The sequence below is a fragment of the Diospyros lotus genome, chromosome 9, assembly GCF_014633365.1.
Source record: "Diospyros lotus cultivar Yz01 chromosome 9, ASM1463336v1, whole genome shotgun sequence".
Classification (NCBI taxonomy): domain Eukaryota; kingdom Viridiplantae; phylum Streptophyta; class Magnoliopsida; order Ericales; family Ebenaceae; genus Diospyros; species Diospyros lotus.
The window spans coordinates 20,156,538-20,177,369 of NC_068346.1; the positions used below are offsets into that span (position 1 = coordinate 20,156,538).

General features: G+C 39.8%; 1 protein-coding gene across 4 annotated transcripts in view; it reads left to right on the top strand.

The window, feature by feature from the left end:
- Positions 1-813: 813 nt before the first annotated feature.
- The window catches only part of LOC127809555 (E3 ubiquitin-protein ligase UPL6), a 117,718-nt gene continuing 97,699 nt past the window's right edge, over positions 814-20,832 (top strand). For 2 of the 4 annotated variants that reach the window (XM_052348424.1, XM_052348425.1), the window contains exons 1-3: positions 815-1,232; positions 18,028-18,125; positions 18,320-18,447. In XM_052348424.1, the coding sequence (XP_052204384.1) occupies positions 1,074-1,232; positions 18,028-18,125; positions 18,320-18,447 (385 nt within the window). In that variant the 5' untranslated portion in view covers positions 815-1,073. Of the gene's footprint in view, positions 1,233-18,027; positions 18,126-18,319; positions 18,448-20,832 lie in introns of all 4 variants that reach the window. The other 2 variants (XM_052348426.1, XM_052348427.1) reach the window with 2 other exon arrangements.

Here is a 20,832-nt window from a genome sequence, read left to right on the forward strand (position 1 = left end):
CCATTTAGTCTTCATTTTGTAAATCATATATTCTGAAAAACGTGATGCCTTTAAAAATTAATTTTCTGCTATGTATGATCAGATTTAAGTTTTTTAATAGCATCTCTTTTACAGATGAGGGGGACTACATGTCAATAATTGCCTGAACCTTTTCGGGATTGGCCTTTCTCCCTCGTTGTGTGATCATATACCCCCAAAATTTTTTCAGATCGAATTCTAAAAACACATTTGTTAACCTGTTTGTTTATCTGGAAGAGTGACTCCAACTCTTCTTGGACTTTTTTCACTTGCTTCTTCATCATGACCAGTAAACTTAAGCATGAGGGACCTTATGCGGGATGAGTCCCCATGCGTTTTCTGACGGTATTTTGTCTTGCAACTACTCGTTTTGTCTTGCAACTACTCTATCTTGAACAATGGAGGATGCATCATTACACTTTTCTCCCCCTTCATATTTTATTGCTTATTCAACTCCACAATTACTTCTTCAAGGGATTCAAGCCTATTAAGCTCTCTCCTAAATAATAGTGTTGAGCACTCTCCGAATAGCAACAATTCATTCTCTTGAACAAGTCACATAGATTTTCTTTCCTAACTCTACCTTGCCTCGAGTGTTCCGCACTATAAATTTAATTATTATATTTTTGAAAACAACAATAATATTTTTAAAAGCTTACTTTATATTTTTTGACTAAAATTAAGAGAACATAATTAATTTATACCATTGCTAATGTAATTGGGACGCCAAAAAATAAGGCGGGGCAAAAAGGAGATCTCCCTGTCGGAAAAGAACCGAATAAATGCAGCGAAAGGCCTTTCTCTTTCTTCCCCTGGCTTTTCGATTCGGAACCGAACTGTTGTGGGTTTCGCTCGTCGTTGTCGTCACTCTTCCCCGATCGCAGAACATTTTCCTTCCCCGACTCGAACTCTGCTTATTATTTTGCTTTCCCTAGAAAATTGTAGCACCTGGATTCTGGGTCAAGTTTCCGATCAAACTGTTCGCACCGGTTCTTCTTCTTTCGAACTAGTTCGAGTTCGCGTTCGGATTTAGGGCTCAATTTCACGTGCTAGTAATGTTCTTCAGCGGCGACTCGTCAACTCGGAAGCGAGTCGATTTGGGAGGTCGTAGTTCCAAGGAAAGAGACCGCCAGAAACTTCTGGAGCAGACCAGGTTGGAGAGGAACCGCCGCTTATGGATGCGACAGCAGAACTCCGCCGCCATCAAAATTCAGGTTCGTGCATGCATACATATATTTACATATATCCATCCATATACGGGAATTTATGTTCTCTGATGCTCTTTATCATGGGTTTATGCATTTGGTAGTCTCATGCTAAGCTTGGATGTGAAAGTAAAATTGATCAGGCGAGAGTAACATTGATTAGGTAATAGTTGGTTGGGATTCAGACTTGAGATGCATCTAGAATTTTTATATGTAATATTGAGTTCTCCTTTTTCTGTAAACGAAATTTCAAGTTCTAAAAATATGGGTAGATGGTCTTGTTGGGTTTTAATATAAGGTTCCTACATATTCCAGAAAACCAGGATGGCTCCTACAAAGTAGCTGAAGGCTGAGATACCTGAACAGCGCATAAGCCTTGGGGGACCCACAAATATAAAAATGTGCTATTTCCATTAGGAAAGGATGCGGCAAATATGCAGTCTTAACATGTAAAGAATGCAATACTATGGTAAACTGACAGTATAACAATCATATCGATAAGTAAGGTGTCCTTGCTAGTAAACAGTTTGGGAATTATCTAGAAGAAGCATAATCAGTGATGGTGTTGATCCTAATGTCAGGGTGGCCCTAGCCATTGAAACGAACAACCTGGTAACGGTAATAAAGGTCGAGTTGACAAAGGTTAGTACAAAATAGTATACGAGGTGCAGTAAGACTCATAGATTCCTGCTGTGAGCATCTGGGATTCTTACAAACTAATACCACATGTAGTGATAATACATGATGTCCAACAGTAAAGATGATGCCATAGCACAAGCATGCATAGATAGTAACCAATGAAATCATGTAGCAACAGCAAAACAATGAATCAATGTCACTTCCCAGTGGAATGAAATAGGTAATATAAATAAGCAATTAGTTTGCTTATGCAAGAGAAAGCAATGCCAGTTTAAAGAACAATTATTAATGGGTACAGCAGTACAATAAAAGTATTATGTCATAACATAATTTTTAAGCATATCATGTCAAGTTTACATGCTTGAAGTCAGTAGATGTGGATCTAAGCCTGTTTCTAATCAGATCCTACAAACAGCTACTAATTTTGTCAAGATAAACACGTGATGATTCTCAAGGAAATACCTAAGTGTTGTAGTTAGTGCCTAACCACCTCTAGTAGTGATTGTCACTAGGGTGGTCAATGCATACCTCATTTAATGGTATTGTCGTAACTGGACATAGGTAGAGCTATGGCATTAGCTAAGTCCTCAAGCCTCATTATAATATTTAATATACTATGCCAATATGTAGCTAGTTATTATAAGGGATTAACTAGAAAATTACAATAATGTCCGTGGAAGTGATTTAGTTATGGGAATTATGATAATAGTGTTGCCAGTCCTAGACTATGATGTGAAATCCTTTAAAAATTAGGAATATCGTACATCCCTAGTTGTCATTTGTTAAAATATCTGAAGATATAGATAGGTTGCAGCCGAGATCAAGATAGAGATAGGTTGTTTTCATTCTTTTATCTTTTGTATTTATTCCTATGTTTTATCGTCTTATTATATTTAAATTGATATAATCTAATCGTAGATCGAAGGTAAGTAATCTAGTCCTATAAAGTAGAAATGTAATCTAGTCCTAAAATATAGGAGAATTCTTAGGAACCTCTTGTATAAATTTGATTATTGGCATCAATAAAATCATAAAGAATACCGGTTCCTTTGTCCCAACATGGTATCAGAGCTTGCTGATCCAAGCCTTCTCTTCTAGTAACCAGTGCCTTCATTGCACAATCCGTTTTTTTGGTGCCTTCATTGCTCGTGCCTTAATGGCACCCGTTTCTTGGGTTCCAGCCATCTAAACCATTCATCCTTCTGTTCTTTCTTCATAGCCATGTCAGAAACATCAGTAAATCCGTCTTCTTCACCAACTATCATCACTAGAGAAACAGTTCCAGTGGATCAACCTCCTCTTGCCGGCGAACCACCAAGTGTTCACCAATCCTACCGGCTAGATGGTAGGAATTTTCTTCAATGGTCGCAGCTGATCAAAACCCTTCTTAAGGGCCGAGAAAAGGGTACTCACCTAATTGGGAATCCTCCACCAGAAACTGACCTTGGCTTCAGTACATGGGATGTGGAAGACTCTCGCATCATGTCATGGCTATGGAGCATAATACAACCAGATATCAGCAGGAACTTTATGTTCCTTAGTACTGCTCGAGAAGTTTGGGAGACTATTTATCAGACTTACTCAAAGGCCAAGGATGCATCCGTAATCTTTGATGTCAAAACAAAGATCAATGGTTCAAAGCAAGGCCAATTAACAGTCATAGAGTACTATAATCTGATGCTAGGCCTATGGTTAGAGCTTGACCAATACCAAGCTATAAAGATGGTGTGCCAAGCGGATACTGCTACCCTCAATCAGATTCTTGAAAGAGACCGGATAATAGAGTTCCTAGCAGGCTTAAATTTCGAGTTCGATCAGGTACGGGTTCAAATTCTCGGTAAGGATAAATTACCTAGCCTAAATGAGGTGTTTGCTATTGTTAGAACTGAAGAAAATAGGAGAGGAGCCATGCTTGGTGGATCCAATATGGAAGGATCAGCACTCCTTTCCAGCAACAAATCATGGAAGCAGTTAACAAACCAGAATAAGTCCGGACGAGAAGGGCAGTGGTGCACCTTCTATAATAAGCCGAGGCACACTAAGGAGACTTGCTTCAAGTTGCATGGGAAGGAAGCAATCCTCAACAGATTTGGTGGATTCAAGAATATAAGGACTCAAGATCCTCCACAAAACTACCCTCAAAGCTACCTTTCAAACAAAGAACAAGAGGGAGAAGCAGAAAAGGAAGAAAGGCCGAGTGCTGGAACTGGTACTGGTGCTGGAATGGACTTCAACCAACTCAATAAAGAGGAGATTAATAAGTTGAAGGAGTTCCTAAAGACCATTCAAGATGGAGGAGCATCCTGCTCTATGGCTCAACAAGGTAAACAAATCTGTTTTTCTCCTTTTTTAGTCTCCAAAACTGGTAGGAATAACACATGGATCTTGGATTCAGGGGCTACTAACCATATGACACCCAATTTCTAGTTTTTTGATACTTATGAGCCTTTTACATCATCCAAACAAATCACTATTGCCAATGGGACCACAATTCCCATTAAAGGAGAAGGCAAAGTTAACTTTGATCCAAATTTGTCAATAAATTCGGTACTTTATGTACCAGATTTAACACTCAGCCTTATCTCCATAAAACAACTCACTCAAGACCTCAATTGCAATGTCGTTTTCTCTCCATATGTGTGTAAATTTCAAGACATGGACACGGGGAGGACGATTGGTGTGGCTAAAGAGCAACATGGGCTGTATATCTTACAAGGGAGGAGCACTAAGCCTAAAGATCATCTGCAAGCAGCCTACTCAACCCAGAAAACAGCCTCTGATCGAGCTGCCATTTGGCTTCATCATCTTCGCCTAGGTCATCCTCCTTTTAGTTTAGTGAAGGAAATGTTTCCTACTTTGTTTAAAACTCTTGATCCTAGTATTTTTTCAGTGTGGTGTGTGTTATGGCCAAACGTCATAGAACCTCTTACTCAATTAGCAATTGTTATGCCTGCTAAAATAAAGGAAAAGAAATGCCACATGGCAACCCCAGGAGCTGCCACGTGGCAAGCCATCACGCTACCACCTGGCTGCTTCATGCAGCCAGGAGGCAACCACTATGGCTACATGGAAGCGGCCACTATGGCCGCTTCCTTCCCCCACGCTGCCAGCGGCAGCATGGCCAAAGCAGGGGGGCTTCCTCCCCCTGCCACGCTGCTGTGTGGCTAAAGAAAGGGGGGGCTCCACTCCCCCACCCCCGAGAGACTCTCTCGGGGGTATTCCATTGGGAAAAGGAGGGGGCACCTCCCCCTCCCCCACACTGCCATGCGGCAGCGTGGCCAAAGAAGGGGGCATTCCCCCCTGCCACGCAGCAGCGTGGTTGCAGAAGGGGGGCTCCACCCCCTACCCCCGAGAGACTTTCTCGGGGGCATTCTCACGCCCCCGAGAGAGGTCTCTCGGGGGTACTTCATACCCCTGGGGGAGGTCACTCGGGGTGCCTAATACGCGCCTTTGCGTGCGCACCCATGAACGCTTCCGTGAGCGCTCCACCATGCACCATCGCGTCAACAACCCCGCAAGACTCGGTCAAAACTGTCTCCGAGATACCCGCCAAGAAAATTGGGTCATTCGACACATGGATGCCCCTCCCATCGCTATAAATAGGGGGTCTTTTCCTCTCATTTGGGGGGAAACATCTCACTCTCGTACTTACTTTTTGTCTTCAAACATTTCACTTCTACGAGGGACTAACTTAAGCATCAGAGGGTTCACGCGGGGATTCTCACCCGCGCCCCTAATCGATTTTTTTTCCAGCAGGTCATCCATCGCTCTCAAACTTGCCAAGGGACTCACCCATCGTTGCCGTGACCTCCGAGAGACTCATCCATCGCTCTCAAACTAGCCAAGGGACTCACCCATCGCTGTTGTGACCCCCCGAGAGACTCATCCATCGTTGTCGTGACCCCCCGAGAGACTCATCCATCGCTGTCACTCCACCCCGGGAGGCTCATCCATCGCTGTCACTCCACCCTGGGAGACTCACCCATCTCTCCCGATAATTACTCATTGTTTGGACAATCCACGCGTCACCCATGGCTCGAAGGAGTCATCCATCCCCCGAGTGAGTCATCCATCGCTCAGATACACCACACGAGAGTCATCCATCGCTCGGATCAGCCACACGTGGGTCATCCATTGACAGTTTTCCCTTTTACAAATTTATTGTTGTAACCGTGTAACAACAGCAATAAACTATCATCTAGATCTTTTGCTTTGATTCATTCAGATGTTTGGGGTCCTTCAAGAATTTCAAATCAGTCGGGGGCCAAGTGGTTCATCTCATTCATAGATGATTGTACTAGAATGTGTTGGGTTTTCTTATTAAAGGATAAGGCTAGTATTGGGACTGTTCTCCCTTATTTTTGCAAAATGATTTGCACACAATTTGGAACTCAAATTCAAAAATTTAGGACAGATAATGCAAGGGATTATTTCAATGCTCACTTACATCTCTTCTTCCAAAACGAAGGAATTGTCCACGAATCTTCATGCATCGACACTCCACAACAAAATGGAGTGGCCGAGAGAAAGATGAGGCATCTTCTTAATGTCACTCGAACCTTTCTTCACTATCATAATATTCCTAAATATCTATGGGGGGAGGCAATCTTGATAGCCACTTATGTCATTAATAGGGTCCCATCCAAGATTCTTAACAATCAAAGTCCTTTCCAAAGTCTAACTAAGTTCTTCCCAGACTTGAAATTGCATTCTCCATTGCCTCTCAAAGTTTTTGGATGTGTATGTTTTGTTCACATACCCAAGGTCCACCGAGACAAGCTAGATTCTAGAGCAAAAAGATGTGTCTTCATAGGGTATTCTCCAACCCAAAAAGGATACAAGTGTTATGATCCTATCTCTCGGAAAGTCTATATTTCTAAGGATGTCACCTTCATTGAGTCCCAATCCTTTTTTGATTCTCAGCCTAAGGGGGAGCATACTCAACCAGAAACTATGGATAATTTCTTTTCAGATTTTTTTCCAGAACCCCCTGCCTCAACCAGTGATTTTGTCAACCATTTCCCTAAGCCTTTCCCATCAAATAACACTGAATCAACAAACCAGCAGCTGATTTCTACCAACCGATACAAAGGCTCACCCTATGTGTGCAAGAAACGACAGCTTAATGATGATCTACAGCCTACACTAATTACAACCCCTAATTCAAGAATGGAAGAACACATATCTGAAGAGCAAAATACCAGCCAAACAGAATCAGAATTCCCAGATCTGGACATTCCTATTGCCATCCGGAAAGGGGTCCGAACATGCACCAAACATCTCGTAGCAAATTTCCTATCTTATCATCGCCTTTCTCCTATCTACAGAAGCTTCCTAACAACCCTAGATGCTAGTGTTATTCCAAAATCAGTGGATGAGGCACTAAAGGATCCAAATTGGAAAGAAGCCATGTTAGAATAGATGAGGGCCTTGCACAAGAATCAAACTTGGGAGGAAGTGACTCAACCCAAGGGAATTAAACTAGTGGGCTGCAGATGGGTCTTTAATTTAAAATACAAAGCTGATGGTACTCTTGAGAGATACAAGGCAAGGCTAGTGGCCAAGGGTTACGCTCAATCCTATGGGATTGATTATTTTGAGACCTTTGCCCTAGTAGCAAAGATGACAACAGTTCAAGTTCTCATATCATTAGCAGCAAATTTGGGGTGGAAACTATAATAACTAGATGTTAAAAATGCATTCTTGCATGGGGATTTAGAAGAAGAAGTATTCATGGAATTACCTCCTAGATTTTCTCATAACAAAGAAGGGCGAGTGTGCAGATTGAAGAAGGCATTATATGGACTTAAACAGTCTCCACGAGCATGGTTTGGGTGATTTTCTACAACAATGCATAAAATGTGATACCAACAAAGCTGAGGGGACCACACCCTCTTCATCAAACACACAAAAGATAAGGTAATTGCTCTATTAGTTTATGTTGATGATATTGTTGTGACAGGAAATGATGAAGCTGAGCAAGAAGGCTTAAAACAAAATCTTGCTAAGGAATTTGAGATTAAAGACCTTGGATAGAAGGTAAGTAATTTAGTCCTATAAAGTGGGAATGTAATCTAGTCCTAAAATATAGGAGAATTCTTAGGAACCTCTTGTATAAATTTGATTATTGACATCAATAAAATCATAAGGAATACGGATTCTTTTTTCCCAACATCATCATAGGTGTTGAGCCTTTGAGGCTGAGGCTTGGTGTTTGGTGGAATTAAAGAAGATTTGAGAGAGAGAGAATAGAATTGGAGGGAGAATTTGAAAGAAAGGAGGGAGAATTTAGAGAGAGAAAAGGGAGGGAAAGAGATTTTAGAGGGAAAGAATTTGTTATTAATCTCAACATAATTCCCATCCTCTACATTGTAGCCTTTTGTAGGCTCTTCCTTTTAGTTGTTAAGCTTAATTGAATGGGTACAATTGGGCATTGCAATAACTAACAGTTATAAGTAGCACATGCACTATCGACTAAAAGATAGATTGCCCCTAGCATCGTGACATACCCCTTCCCTTGAAAAATTTCTTGTCTCCATGAAATTATAGCAATTGAGCTACTACTGGGAATTGTTTCAGCAGATCTGGCAAGTTCTCTCTGGTGTTATGGTCTGGATGCAGATGTGTCCACTGTACCAGCACTTGGGTCAAGGGTACTGTGCCTTGGTATATCACCCTTTTGTCCACAATAGCTCGGGGTTCAACCTCTACTTCAGAATTTTCATCCATAGGTGGCAGACTGGGGTTGGTAGTTGCATTAGGTTCCACCAACTTCTTCAATAGGGATGCATGAAACACTAGATGGGTGCTTACCCCGGCTGGAAGCTGCAACCTGTAAGCCACTTTTCCCACTTTGGCCTCGATGGGAAACGACCCAAGATATTTAGGACTAAGCTTGGTGGCAGAAAATGAGTGCTATAGGAATCTTTTGACCTTCAGATACAACTTATCTCCTACATGAATGTTCTGTCACTTCTTCTCCTGTTCGCAGTTTGCTTCATTCAGTTTTGGGCTGTAGCAAGTTCATTCTTGAGCACTGTCAAAATTTCCTGCCCTTGCTGCAAGTATTGTTCCACTGCAGCCATAGAGTTTGGGGAATTAGTCATAGCTGGTAACAAGGGAGGGCTGTAACCAAACATTGCCTCAAAGGGGGACCTTTTAGTAGCACTATGGTAGCTGGAGTTATACCACCATTGTGCCAATGATAGCCATCTATTCTAGTTTTTCGGCTTGGCAAAATGCATGCACCTCAGGTAGGCTTCTAGACATTGATTAACCCTCTTGGTTTGTCCATTGGTTTCAAGGTGGTATGTTGTAGACATGTGCAGCCTAACCCCCAAATCATGATTAAGAGGATTTAAAAATGTGACTAACTGAGATACTTATATGGTGAGTGGATGAAGTGGAGGAAGTTTGTAGGAAAACAAAAGAGGAAAACCAAAGAGAGTTTGGTGTTAAATTCTTAAACATAACATAGGACACAATGGCCTTACAAAGGATATTGCCATGTGTTGGGCCCAAGGGTACAACCCAAGGTCTTGATAATAAGAAAACGACTCAAAAGAACTAATAACTATACTTGGAAGTGCAATTAGCAGCTTAATGTGTTATTTCAATTTTATTGGCACAAACCCAAGTGGATAGTCCAAGAGGAAGAGCCAACTATGGACAAGATTCAAGGACATATTGAAGTGTACATCTATAGGTTTTTGAGTTAGAATTATTGGTCTCAAAATCGACATATCTTTTGAAATTTCTCTTTGGTAAGTAAAGTAGGTACTTCAAGAGAGCTTGAAATACTTTTTGAACAAAGGGATGTTGTTTCCTTTTTCATCCATAAGATAAAGCCAAGAAGGAGAAATGAAAAGAGGCCAAAGAAAAGAGGAAAGAACAAGAAAAAGCGAAGGATGAACCAAATGGTGAAAACGAGAATTGGATGAAGAAACGAAGACGTAGTTGTTGTAGTTTCTTAGGGACAAGAAACCTTTTAAGGAAGGGGGATTGTTGTAATACCCTTGAGGAGCCATGATAAAATTTTCAATTAAGAGAATAATAGTATATGAAAATTTCCATAATTGCCCTTGAATCAAAGAGAAGGGACATAATATATAGGATGCCTTAAGAAGGGCAAAACGGTAATTTGGAGTCCCGTCCCATAAGAGGTAAATTATTTTGTGGAGAAAATATTTATATCAGAGAATTGATTTTGGGAGAATTTAATTCTTGTTTAAATGCATGGGAAAATAATGGAAAATGTGGAATTAAAATGGAAGCCAAGTAGGTTAGATTGGTGACACTTGTCAAGATCTCATGGAAAGAGATTTAATTAAATATGGGAATAAGAAATTAGTTGGATTAAGTGTAAGTGGGACACTTGGCATGATCTTGTGAAGCAAGAGTGAGATTAAAAGAAATTCAAAAAGAAAAGAAAAATAGTCTCTCAAGCATTAAATGAGAGTTATCTTGGTGTGAATTAAAGAAATTCCTTATTAAATAGAAATTAGTCATGCATTTATGTGGGAAAATAGTGGATTAAAATAAATGCAAATTTAAAAGGAATTATGTCTTTCAAGAGTGATTTAAATTAAATAAAAAAGAAATAGATATTAGTCTCCATTAAATGCTTGAAAATTTATGGGATTTAAATTAAATGAGAAATGGGGAAAATAGTCTATCTTGAAATTAGTCAATATTTTTTAATTTTGAAAATTGGGGAATTATGGGAATTGAAGCTTTGATCCAATGGTTGAGGATTTAGCTTGGAAATGATCAAGATCTAATGGCTATAATTGATTCTTGAAAGTGGCATGGATTGCCAAAATTGCCAATTAAATAAATATCTAATAAGCCTAATAAAAGAATGGATGATGGAGATTTAGTCTCTAGTTTATCATCAAGGGTGGAGATTTAAAGAGGCTAGATGACAAGGATTGTGTTTCTCTAGAGAGTAGAGATGGGTTCCCTTAAAATCAAAGGCTAGGATTAAGTTATCAAAAGCACAAGGATTGTGCTAGTTTCAAGGGTTAGGATTTGTTCTTCAAAAGATTGATCAAGGGCTAGTAGTAATTAGTCTTGAACTTGTGAGATGTCAAGACATTATATAAAGGAAGAGAAATCTCTAAGAGGAAGTTTTGCTTGGTGGAAGAAATTAGAGAACAAGGGAGAGTCTCTTGTGAGCTTCCAAAGGAGAGGAAGGTAAGCTTTGATCTAAATATCTTCTAGAAAGAAATAAAGTCTTCATTTCTCCTTTCATTTCTCTAGTCTTCAAGATCATTAATGCTTTAAGAATTCTTTTTCTTAAGGTGGTTGAAAGCCAAAGAGAGTCTTGACAAGTGAAATCTTGAAGTTTCAAAGAAAAAGACGTAAGGGATGACCCCAAGTGGTGGGGTTTGCTTGCATTTGTAATTGTTTTGTATGAGTTGCATGTAATGGTCATATTTGCATGATTTGTGTTCTAGTGGACTTATGGCCATATGGAGGACTAGTGATGTGAGAGGGGTTGGTTGGTGCCTTAACCTATGTGGTTATGAGGGCATGGAGGACTACCCATTATATGCATTGCATTTGCATTACATGTTAATTTCTCATGTTACATTTACTTTTGCATAGCACCCTTACTGAGCAATGGCTCATAAGGTCCTTTGACCTCTATGTAGGTGGGGAATCTTCTAAAGAAAAGAGAGTTTTGGAAGGTTGAAGGAATGGAGCAAGAGAAATGCATGTGAAGTTGAATGTATTTTGTTGATTTAGTAGATGTTGATGTATTTATTTTAGTTAAAAAATGTATGAATGCTTAATCTGGATGAATGGTGGAAAACTTAGATGTTTTGGAAGGTATTTAATGTATCTAAGTATTCTGGAAAGTTTGAGTTAAAAAGAAAGAAAAAATATATATTTAAATTAAAAAAAAAAATTGGTGGCAGCAAGCTGGGCGCCGCGCGCGCGCGCGCGAGGTCGGGCGGCCAGCGCGCGCGGGGCCCGTGAATAATCAACTAGTGTGTATACTCACTATGCACTTTCATAGTCAAAAAATTGTTGTAGTCAAACAACAACACTTTCATTAGGAACACGCATGAGAGTCTAGTATGGTCATCAATGAATGTGAAACCAGTCAGCCAAGGCAAGGGAGTCTTAGGAGGACTTGTGTCTCTCAGGATGGCATGAGGGTTGTGACTCTCAAGATGACATGAGGGAGTTTGGAAGCGTCGTGGGAGTGAGTCCTCTGAACCAAATGACTTAGGGCAATGAATGAGTCTCGGGATGACGAATGACCCCCAAAGTGATGAATGAGTCTCAGGATGACGAATCATCCCCAAAATGATGAATGGCTTGCTATGAAAGAAGTAGGTTAGGCGCGCGGGTGAGATCACCCGCAGACCCTTCGATGCTTAAGTCAGTCTCGGCTTAAAGATGAATCAGAATTCAAATGGCATAGTGAGTATACCTGAATGAGGAGGTGAACCTCCTATTTATAGAGGAGGAGGCTGACACGTGGTGGCCATGTTTCTAGGCAAGCATCTTGGAGGTATCTTTAGAGCATCTTGATAGCATATTGGACAGGGTCTTTTGGAGTTTGAGGCCTCTTAGGAGTCATTCGACCATGCAGTCATTTGGCCATGGGGCCATGGCTTGGGGCATGCTTATTCGGCCATGAGGCCAAGGCATGGGATATTTAGCTCACTTGCACAACCCCTTTGCACACTCAATCGGCCCCTTGTGCACACATTCAATTGGCCTCACTCCTTCGCACGCTCAATCGGTCAAGGCTTCCACTCATTCGATCATAGGCTTGCACTGATTCAGCCTTCAACCGTTTGCATGGCTTGAGACTTAATTATTCTCAATACTCAATCCAAGACTTTAGATCCCCATTTTTTAATCCCCAAGCCTACTCATTCGCGGATGCCTCCTCTGTTGGCCATTCGTTCGGCTAAGGCTTCCTTCTTTTAATTAATTCCCTCACTTATTAATTCCAAGGCCTCCACTTGCTTCTTTAATTAATTTGTGCATGGCTTTTCAAGCTTGGACTTGCATTATTATAATGCACCCATAATGCCATGCCTTCCACCTCTTTGTTAATTAACTTATATATACATTCATGCTTGGTTGCCTTCACATGCACCATTAATTTAATCAAATGCATGGCTTCACCCTTTTAAATATAGGTTCGTGCGGCCTTCACTTGCTTCCACTTACTCCAATTGTTATTGATCTATATATACACACACTAACATCTCATATGCAAGGCTTGGAAGTCAGTCAGCCAAGGCAAGGGAAGTCATTTGGGTAGGTCATTCGGTCGAGGCGTTGTGGCACTCATTCGATTAGGTAGGCATGCACACGCATGGGGTCAATCAGTCGACAGGTAGGTGGTGCCTTGCGTGCTTGCACGATATTTCTTGTGGTAGCGTGGCTTCTCACGGCCGTGTGGCCTCACCTGGCCCTCCATGTGTGCTTGCCACGTGCCAGGTGCACTACCTTCTGTTCCCTTGCTGCTTGCCACGGTTGCCTCTCATATTTATTAATTTATATGCATACACACATGCACACCTTGCTTCCAGCTTTTCCTTTATTAATTATATTATATATCTCATATGCATGGCTTGCTGCCTTTGCCTCCAATACTTGTCCCACTTTCATTCTTATGTTGCAAACTGATTCTCTCGCGCCTGGCTTATTATTTAGCACAACACAAAGAAAAATCAGAAGTTGGGAAATTTTTTGAGTTCTTTCACAACGTAATTATTACTCAATTTCAAGCAAAAATTCAAGTCGTCAAAACTGATAATGGAGGAGAATATTTCCATTCTACCCTTAGTGCCTATTCATCCAAACTTGGTATTATCCATAAAACCTCTTGTGTTGACACTCCATAACAAAATAAAGTTGTTGAGCGGAAGAATAGACACTTCCTAGAAGTTACTCGATCTCTTATGTTGGCATCCAATGTCCCTAAACACTTTTGGGGTAAAGCTGTACTTACTGCCACTTATCTTGTAAACAGAATGCCTTCCTGAATTATGAATTTCAAGACTCCATATCAGACCTTTCATAAAAATTACCCACTAACCAGAATATTCTCCTCCATTCCCTTGAAAGCCTTCAGCTGTACTGGACTTGTTCACATCAGTTAGCCACACCAGAGCAAGCTTGATCCTAAATACCTTAAATGTGTTTTCCTTGGCTACTCACCAAATTAAAAGGGATACTGGTGCTATTCACCTGTTGCCAAGAAATTTTACAGCTCCATGGATGTCACTTTTTTCGAAAACTAGCCGTTCTACACCAAAAATGATATTTAGGGGGAGAATCATACTCACGAAGAATATCATTTTTTGATCATTCAACCAACTACTGTAGTCTCTCAAAATCAGCTAGTTGATCCTAAGGAGCTACTTGTGTACTGGAGGCGCCAAAAAACTCAGAAGGATGTAAAGGACTGCATGTCAAGCCCCGAGAATCGGGCTTGGACAATTATGGAAGTTTGGTCACAAGCAAAATAGGAGAGAAATGAGAGAGAGAGAGAGGACGAGAGAAAGAAAGAGACAAAAAGTTCTTCTATTATTCGATAACCCCCTTTCCCATTCTCAGTTACACATATAGCCTTCCTCTTCAACAGAAGCAGTTGGGCTGTTGTAATTGTCTAACCGTCCTAGCTACTTCCCGCCCACTTACAACCCCCTAGCTAACAAATACAACAACATTTAGTGGACATTTCCCTTTCTACCCTTGGGATCGTGACACTGCACACCTCCGAAAAATAACCAAGAATCAAATCCAAATCCCAAGGAACACGAAATTGACACATGTAAGACCTCTCTTGAACCTGAAACTTGTAAAGCTGAACTTGAAGCCAAAATATGAGCCTCCTGCTAATCTAGACATTCCTATTGCCTTAAGGAAAGAAATAAGGTCTTGTACCTGATATCCAATTGCCAAATTTGTCTCCTACGAAAAGTTGTCACCAACCTTTCGTGCATTTGCGACTCAACTTGACAAAGTGTAGATTCCAAAAAATGTTCACGAAGCCCTCAAGGAACCTAAGTGGAAGTCCGAGTACTAGATGAAATTACAGCACTCGAAAAGAATGGAACTTGGGTAATCTTTGATCTTCCCAAAGGAAAACATTCGGTTGGGTGCAAGTGGATTTTTACAGTAAAATATGATGTAGATGGAAGCTTAAACAGGTTCAAAGCCCACCTGGTTGCAAAAGGATTCATCCAATCCTATAGTATAGACTATCTGAATCCAATACGAGTCGTACTAAATTTGGCAACGAATTTGGATTGGCCTTTTCACCAAATCAACATTAAGAATGCTTTTTTGAATGGCGACTTGGAAGAGGATGTTTATATGGAAATCCCTCTAAGATTTGAAAATCAAGGCAGGAGTGGGAAAATCTGCAAGATTAAAAAATCTCTATATGGACTCAAACAATCTCCTAAAGCATGGTTCAATTGTCTCTCCAAAGTTTTAAGAAGGTATGAATTTCTGAAATGCCAATTTGATCATACCTTATTTGTGAAATTTTCGAAAGAGGGGAAGAGGGCCATCATCATTGTGCATGTGGATGATATCATCATAGGAGATTATAGTGAAGAAATTAGTAATACAAAGAAGCTCCTAGCCAAAGCCAACGGGTTTGAAGTAAAGGACTTGTGCTTCCTCAAGTACTTCCTTGGGATGGAAGTAGGCTGCTCAAGAAATTTGGAATTTATATTTCTCAATGGAAGTATATCCTGTACTTACTAAAAGGGACAGGAATGTTTCGGTGCAAATTGGCAGATACTCCAATAGACTTAGCAAACAAAATGGGTGAAATTGAAGGAGACTCACTCACCGACAAAGGATGATACTAGCGGCTTGTGGGGAAACTCATCTACCTTTCCCACATCCGACATGATATTGGATTTGTAGTAGGTATGGTAACTAGAAATATGAATAATCCTACAAAATTTCACGTTAAAGCTGTCCATTGCATCCTCCAATATCTAAAAAAGAACCCAGGAGAGGGCTTAGAAAACTACAAGTAGAGATGTAGAAGTGTCCACTGATGTAGATTGGGCCAGGTTTATAACAAATCGGAGATCAACAAGTATTATTCCTATGTTTGGGGTAATCTCGTTACATGGAGGAGTAAAAAACAAATAGTGGTCGCTAGAAGCAACGCAGAAGCAGAGTTTCATGTTATGTTCCATGGAATTTGTGAAGGTATATGGCTTAGGAGATTACTTAGGAAATTGAAGGTTCAATCCAGCCTCCATGAGACTGCTTTGTGACAACAAGGCCACCATAAGCATTGCTAAGAATCCAGTTCATCATGACTAGAGCAAGTACGTAGAATTGGGTTGACACTTCATAAAAGAAAAGGTTGAAGGAGGGATTGTCAAACTGATCTATACACCCAAATATTTTTCAGATTGCTGGCATCCTAACAAAGGCTCTCCTGCAAAATACATTCCACAATTTGAAGTCCCAGCTGGGTATGCTTGACATACATGACCCAGCTTAAGGGGGAGCACATAATCCTAGCTACTCTGCTTTGTTTCCTAATTCAGGAACTGAGGATGATTTTCTGATCCTATGGAATTAACGATGAAAGTCAACCTTCTATTTTTTTTTGGCAATCTCCTAAATTGTATAGTTTCCTAAGCTGTATGGTTTTCTAAGCTGTATTTAGTAGTTTCCTGAGCTATATAGTTTCCTAATTTGTATTTGAAGTTCTTACTTCTATATAATTGTACTACTCCATCAAAGGAATATACTCGATCAAAGAAGTTCTTTCCAAATTCTTCACTTTATTCACGAGAAAATTTTCAAATTGCTTTGCTTTTGAAAAATCTTTTCATTGGCATATCTTTTGATTTTCAAAAAGCATCCAGTCTTGAATTCAATTTGCCTCAATTTGACCTTAAACCTTTGATTTCACAAAGCAAGAAGAAGAAGAAGATCCAAGTAGTGCTTTATCGATGCATTCTTTGTTGTTATTCTTCTTGTGATCCATTGAGATGTGTGTAATATCCTGTAATCTCCCCTTCTGTGTGATGAATTGTGCTTGCTTGTGAGCTGGGGATTTATTGCGGCTAGAGAGGTCAACTAGTACCTAGTAAAGCCAGAGGTCTACTGGCACCAATTGAAGCTAGGGGATTGTAAGTTTCTATATCACCTACAAGCCATAGGGAGAAAATTTCTATACCACCTTCAAGCTATAGGGACTTGCTGTGGAAGAGAGGTTGACTTGCACCTAAGAAACAAGGGGAATGTAGAGGTTCTCTAGCACCTGAAAGCTAAAGGGGTTGTGTCCATAGTGAAACCCTTCATTACCATTTGGGAAGAGAGGATGTAGGTCAGCTTGTGCTTAATCTCTGTAAATCGGTTTTCATTTGTCTTCCCTTTATCTTATAACTGCTTTATATGTGCTTACATATTATATTCATTCCATATATAGCAAAATAATCTCACACACAAGCATATCTTGTGCGTTGGGTTAAAAAGTTTTAAAGATAACACCTTCTTGTGCGTTGGGTTAAAAAGTTTTAAAGATAACACCTTGTGCAAAGAAACTCAATTCACCCCCCTTGGGTTGTCTCTTGGGCCACACCATGGTTAGAGATGGTTGAAGGTTTAGAATTCATCTAATTGTAGCTGACCTTGCTAGTGGGATTGAAGCTCGTTATTGTTGTTGTTCTAATAAACTAGCTAATTTGATATTAATTCATGTGCGCTAAGTTTACTTGTGAATGTTTTCTTGTGCTTTCTATTTTCTACACTGTGTGCCAAGTGCCAACCATATTTTCTTCGGTTTTCTGCATAATTCCATCATGACCAATGTATGTTTTATTTTCCTTTGTATAATTCCATTATATATGAATATTTATTCTTGAATATCTATCTTGTCTGCGTGAGTACTTGTATGGGTTGGTGGATCCTAACCAAACATGACTTGGCATCATAAACACAGGGAGGGAGGGTAAGGAAATTCCAAATTGCATTTTATGCCAAAAACATTTCATCTGTAATGATGTTCATTGTAGAGTCAAATTTCTAAGTTATGATTCTTATGATATGGAGCTTATATATTATTATTCTGTAGAGGGGTGTTATAAACACGTTCTTTTACCCCACTTCTTGTGAGGTTTAGAACTTGACTAAGTGCTAGTTACAGAAATTCTTTAGAGGAAGAAAGGCTGTGGAAGCTGAACGTTTAGAGTTGCGCAAGCGGTTCTTTATAACTTATGGGAAGGATTGCCAAAATGTGGACAGGTAGTACTCTTGGATCCTCATTCTGAAGTCTTCAGAAGATGGTGTTCGGTTTCTTTGTTCTTTCTATTTTTGTGAGTTGTACTGATTTACACATGGTAACTTGATTTAGGAATGTTCTTGTTCCAAATAGGATCTCTGTTATTACTCTTAATCAACTTGACCTTACAATTTCTTTTATGTGTCTGTACATCCAGGCATTGTTTTGGGCCAGATTCGGATTTTCTCCGCCAGCTACTTTTCTTCTGTAATCCACGAAATGCTGCTGATTTCTCAGCTCTTGTAGAGACCTGCCGATTACTTCAACATTTTGTTCATGAAAGTGGTGTGTGTAGCCAATTTTCCTCCTTAATAACAAAGTTATTGTATTAGCACATATAACATTCATGATTGTGTACAAAATAATAGCAAGGCTACATTGTCATTTTACTTAGTAATGTGGACCGTGCCTCACTAGAAACCCCCTACACCCACAATAAAGAAAAAGCGTTAAAAGAAAACCTTGAACATGTGGGCATACAGATTCCTCCTTTCTTGACATATATTAAACTTGCCTCAATTTCATGAGTTACACATTTCTTAACATTTCTTTCCTTTTCAAAAAATGATTCTGGAATCTTTTTTATCTAGATACACTTGTTATGAGAACCACTAGAAGTAAAGTAATAAAATCATATTGATTTTGTGCGGGAAGTTCATAATATTTGCAGTTGTAACAGGGTTGTAGATATTTCCAGTGTTTTTTTCTTGTTTGTTTGTTCTTTAAACACAGATCGGCTACCCTACCAATTTGGTAGAGTTAGTTAAATGTCATCTTGCATGTTTTACTTATGTAAGAATGGAATTCTTTCATTATCACTTTACATGATAATACATCCCTAGTTATAGGATTAAGGAATTACAACATAGGAAAGATTACAACACATCAAAATAAGGAAAGATTACCTATACACAATTCTAGGAAAGTTTCCTAAGTTGGAATTAAGAAAGTATCCTAATCTATATTTAGAAATTTCTAAAAAACATAGATCAGAATAGCATCCAATTTCCCTACCGGATGATAAGCCAACCTTTCCTTTTTCATTTTGTTAATCCTATGAGAATCAACACTCCCTTTCAAGCTGGTGAATGAATATCTATTATTCCAACTTACGTATTAAGTCTTCAAGCCTTCTAGTAGCCAACCCCTTTGTTAGAACATCAGCTACTTGCTCTTCAAATGGAATATAAGGAATATGGATCAGACCTGCATCCAACTTTTCCTTTATAAAATACCAGTTTATTTCTATATGCTTTGTCCTTTCATGCTGAATAGGATTATGAGTACTATTAATAGGTGATTGATTATCACAAAATAACTTGATTAGACCTTTAATAGAGATTTTCAAATCCTTTAGAACAATCCTTAGCCATAATAACTCACATAGACTAAGGGCTATAGCCCTGAATTCCGCTTCTGCACTAGATTTGGCCACAATGCTTTGCTTCTTACTTCTCTAGGACACGAGATTGCCACCTAGAAACACACAATACCAGGTTGTGGACCTTCTATTACTGAGGGATCTTGCATAATTTGCATCTGTGTAGCCCTTAATATCTAACTCAGTACTTGTCTTGAACAGAATACCTTTGTTCGGTGTTGTTTTTAGATAGAATAGTATCTTTCTCATTGTCTACATATGCTCCTCAATTGGGGTGTGCATGAATTGACTCGCTAGAGTGACAGTAAATGCAATGTCAGGTCTAGTATGTGAGAGATAAATCAAGTAGCCCACCAATCTCTAGCATCTTCCCTTATCCACTAGTTGATTGCTAGGGCTTTCTCTCAACTTAATATTAGGCTCCACCAGGGTGTTGGCTCCTTCTCCTCCCAGCAGACTTGTTTCTATTAACAAATCTAAGATATACTTGCGTTGGGATAGTGTCACGGCCGTCCCTAAGCAACAGAATTTTTAATTTTCTTTGCATTGTAATTCTTCTGTTTTATCTTATTTTTATTGCTTTTCTTTTTGGCTATTATTGTAATATTGAGCACCAGTTTGTTAGAAAGATTCCCCACGTGGAAGGGAGCTAGAATAGGACAAAACTTGTGGTTACAATCGTTAGGAGGGGAGGTCGCCTGTGAATGCGACCACCCAACTATATCAGCCCCAAGTCTGTCCTGAGAAGGCATCCAATATGAACTTTGCATTTTGATAACTTTGCATTTTGATTTCTGTCTATCTCCTAGCTCTTCTCTATTTCCCTCATAACTCTCATTCTCTACATCCCTCCCATTTCTTTGTTTACACTGATTACATTTCTTCAATACCATCTGGATTGAAGGTGTAATCCTATTGTCACCTACAATCATGACATTAATTGGAAATGCAACTTTAGTAAGTTAACTCAACGGTGGAGGATTTCCAGGATAGACTTATGAGGCGATCGTAGCCATAGACCGCAAGTTGGAGAGTTCCATGGATGGATTGGAACGAAGGATGGATGCTTCGATCGCAAGAGTACGAGATGAACTGGGAGCTCAAATGCAGCAGTTCATGGTGATGTTTACTCACCAGAACTCAGTAAGATTATCCCTGGACTTTTCTCCTAAGGAGAGAAATGAGCCAATTCTGCAAGGACATAGAATGAACTGGGGAATTGGGACCTCCGAAATCGAGGTAAACCTAGGGGAGGGGTTGGAAAGAATGTTGGGTAGGGATACGGTAGA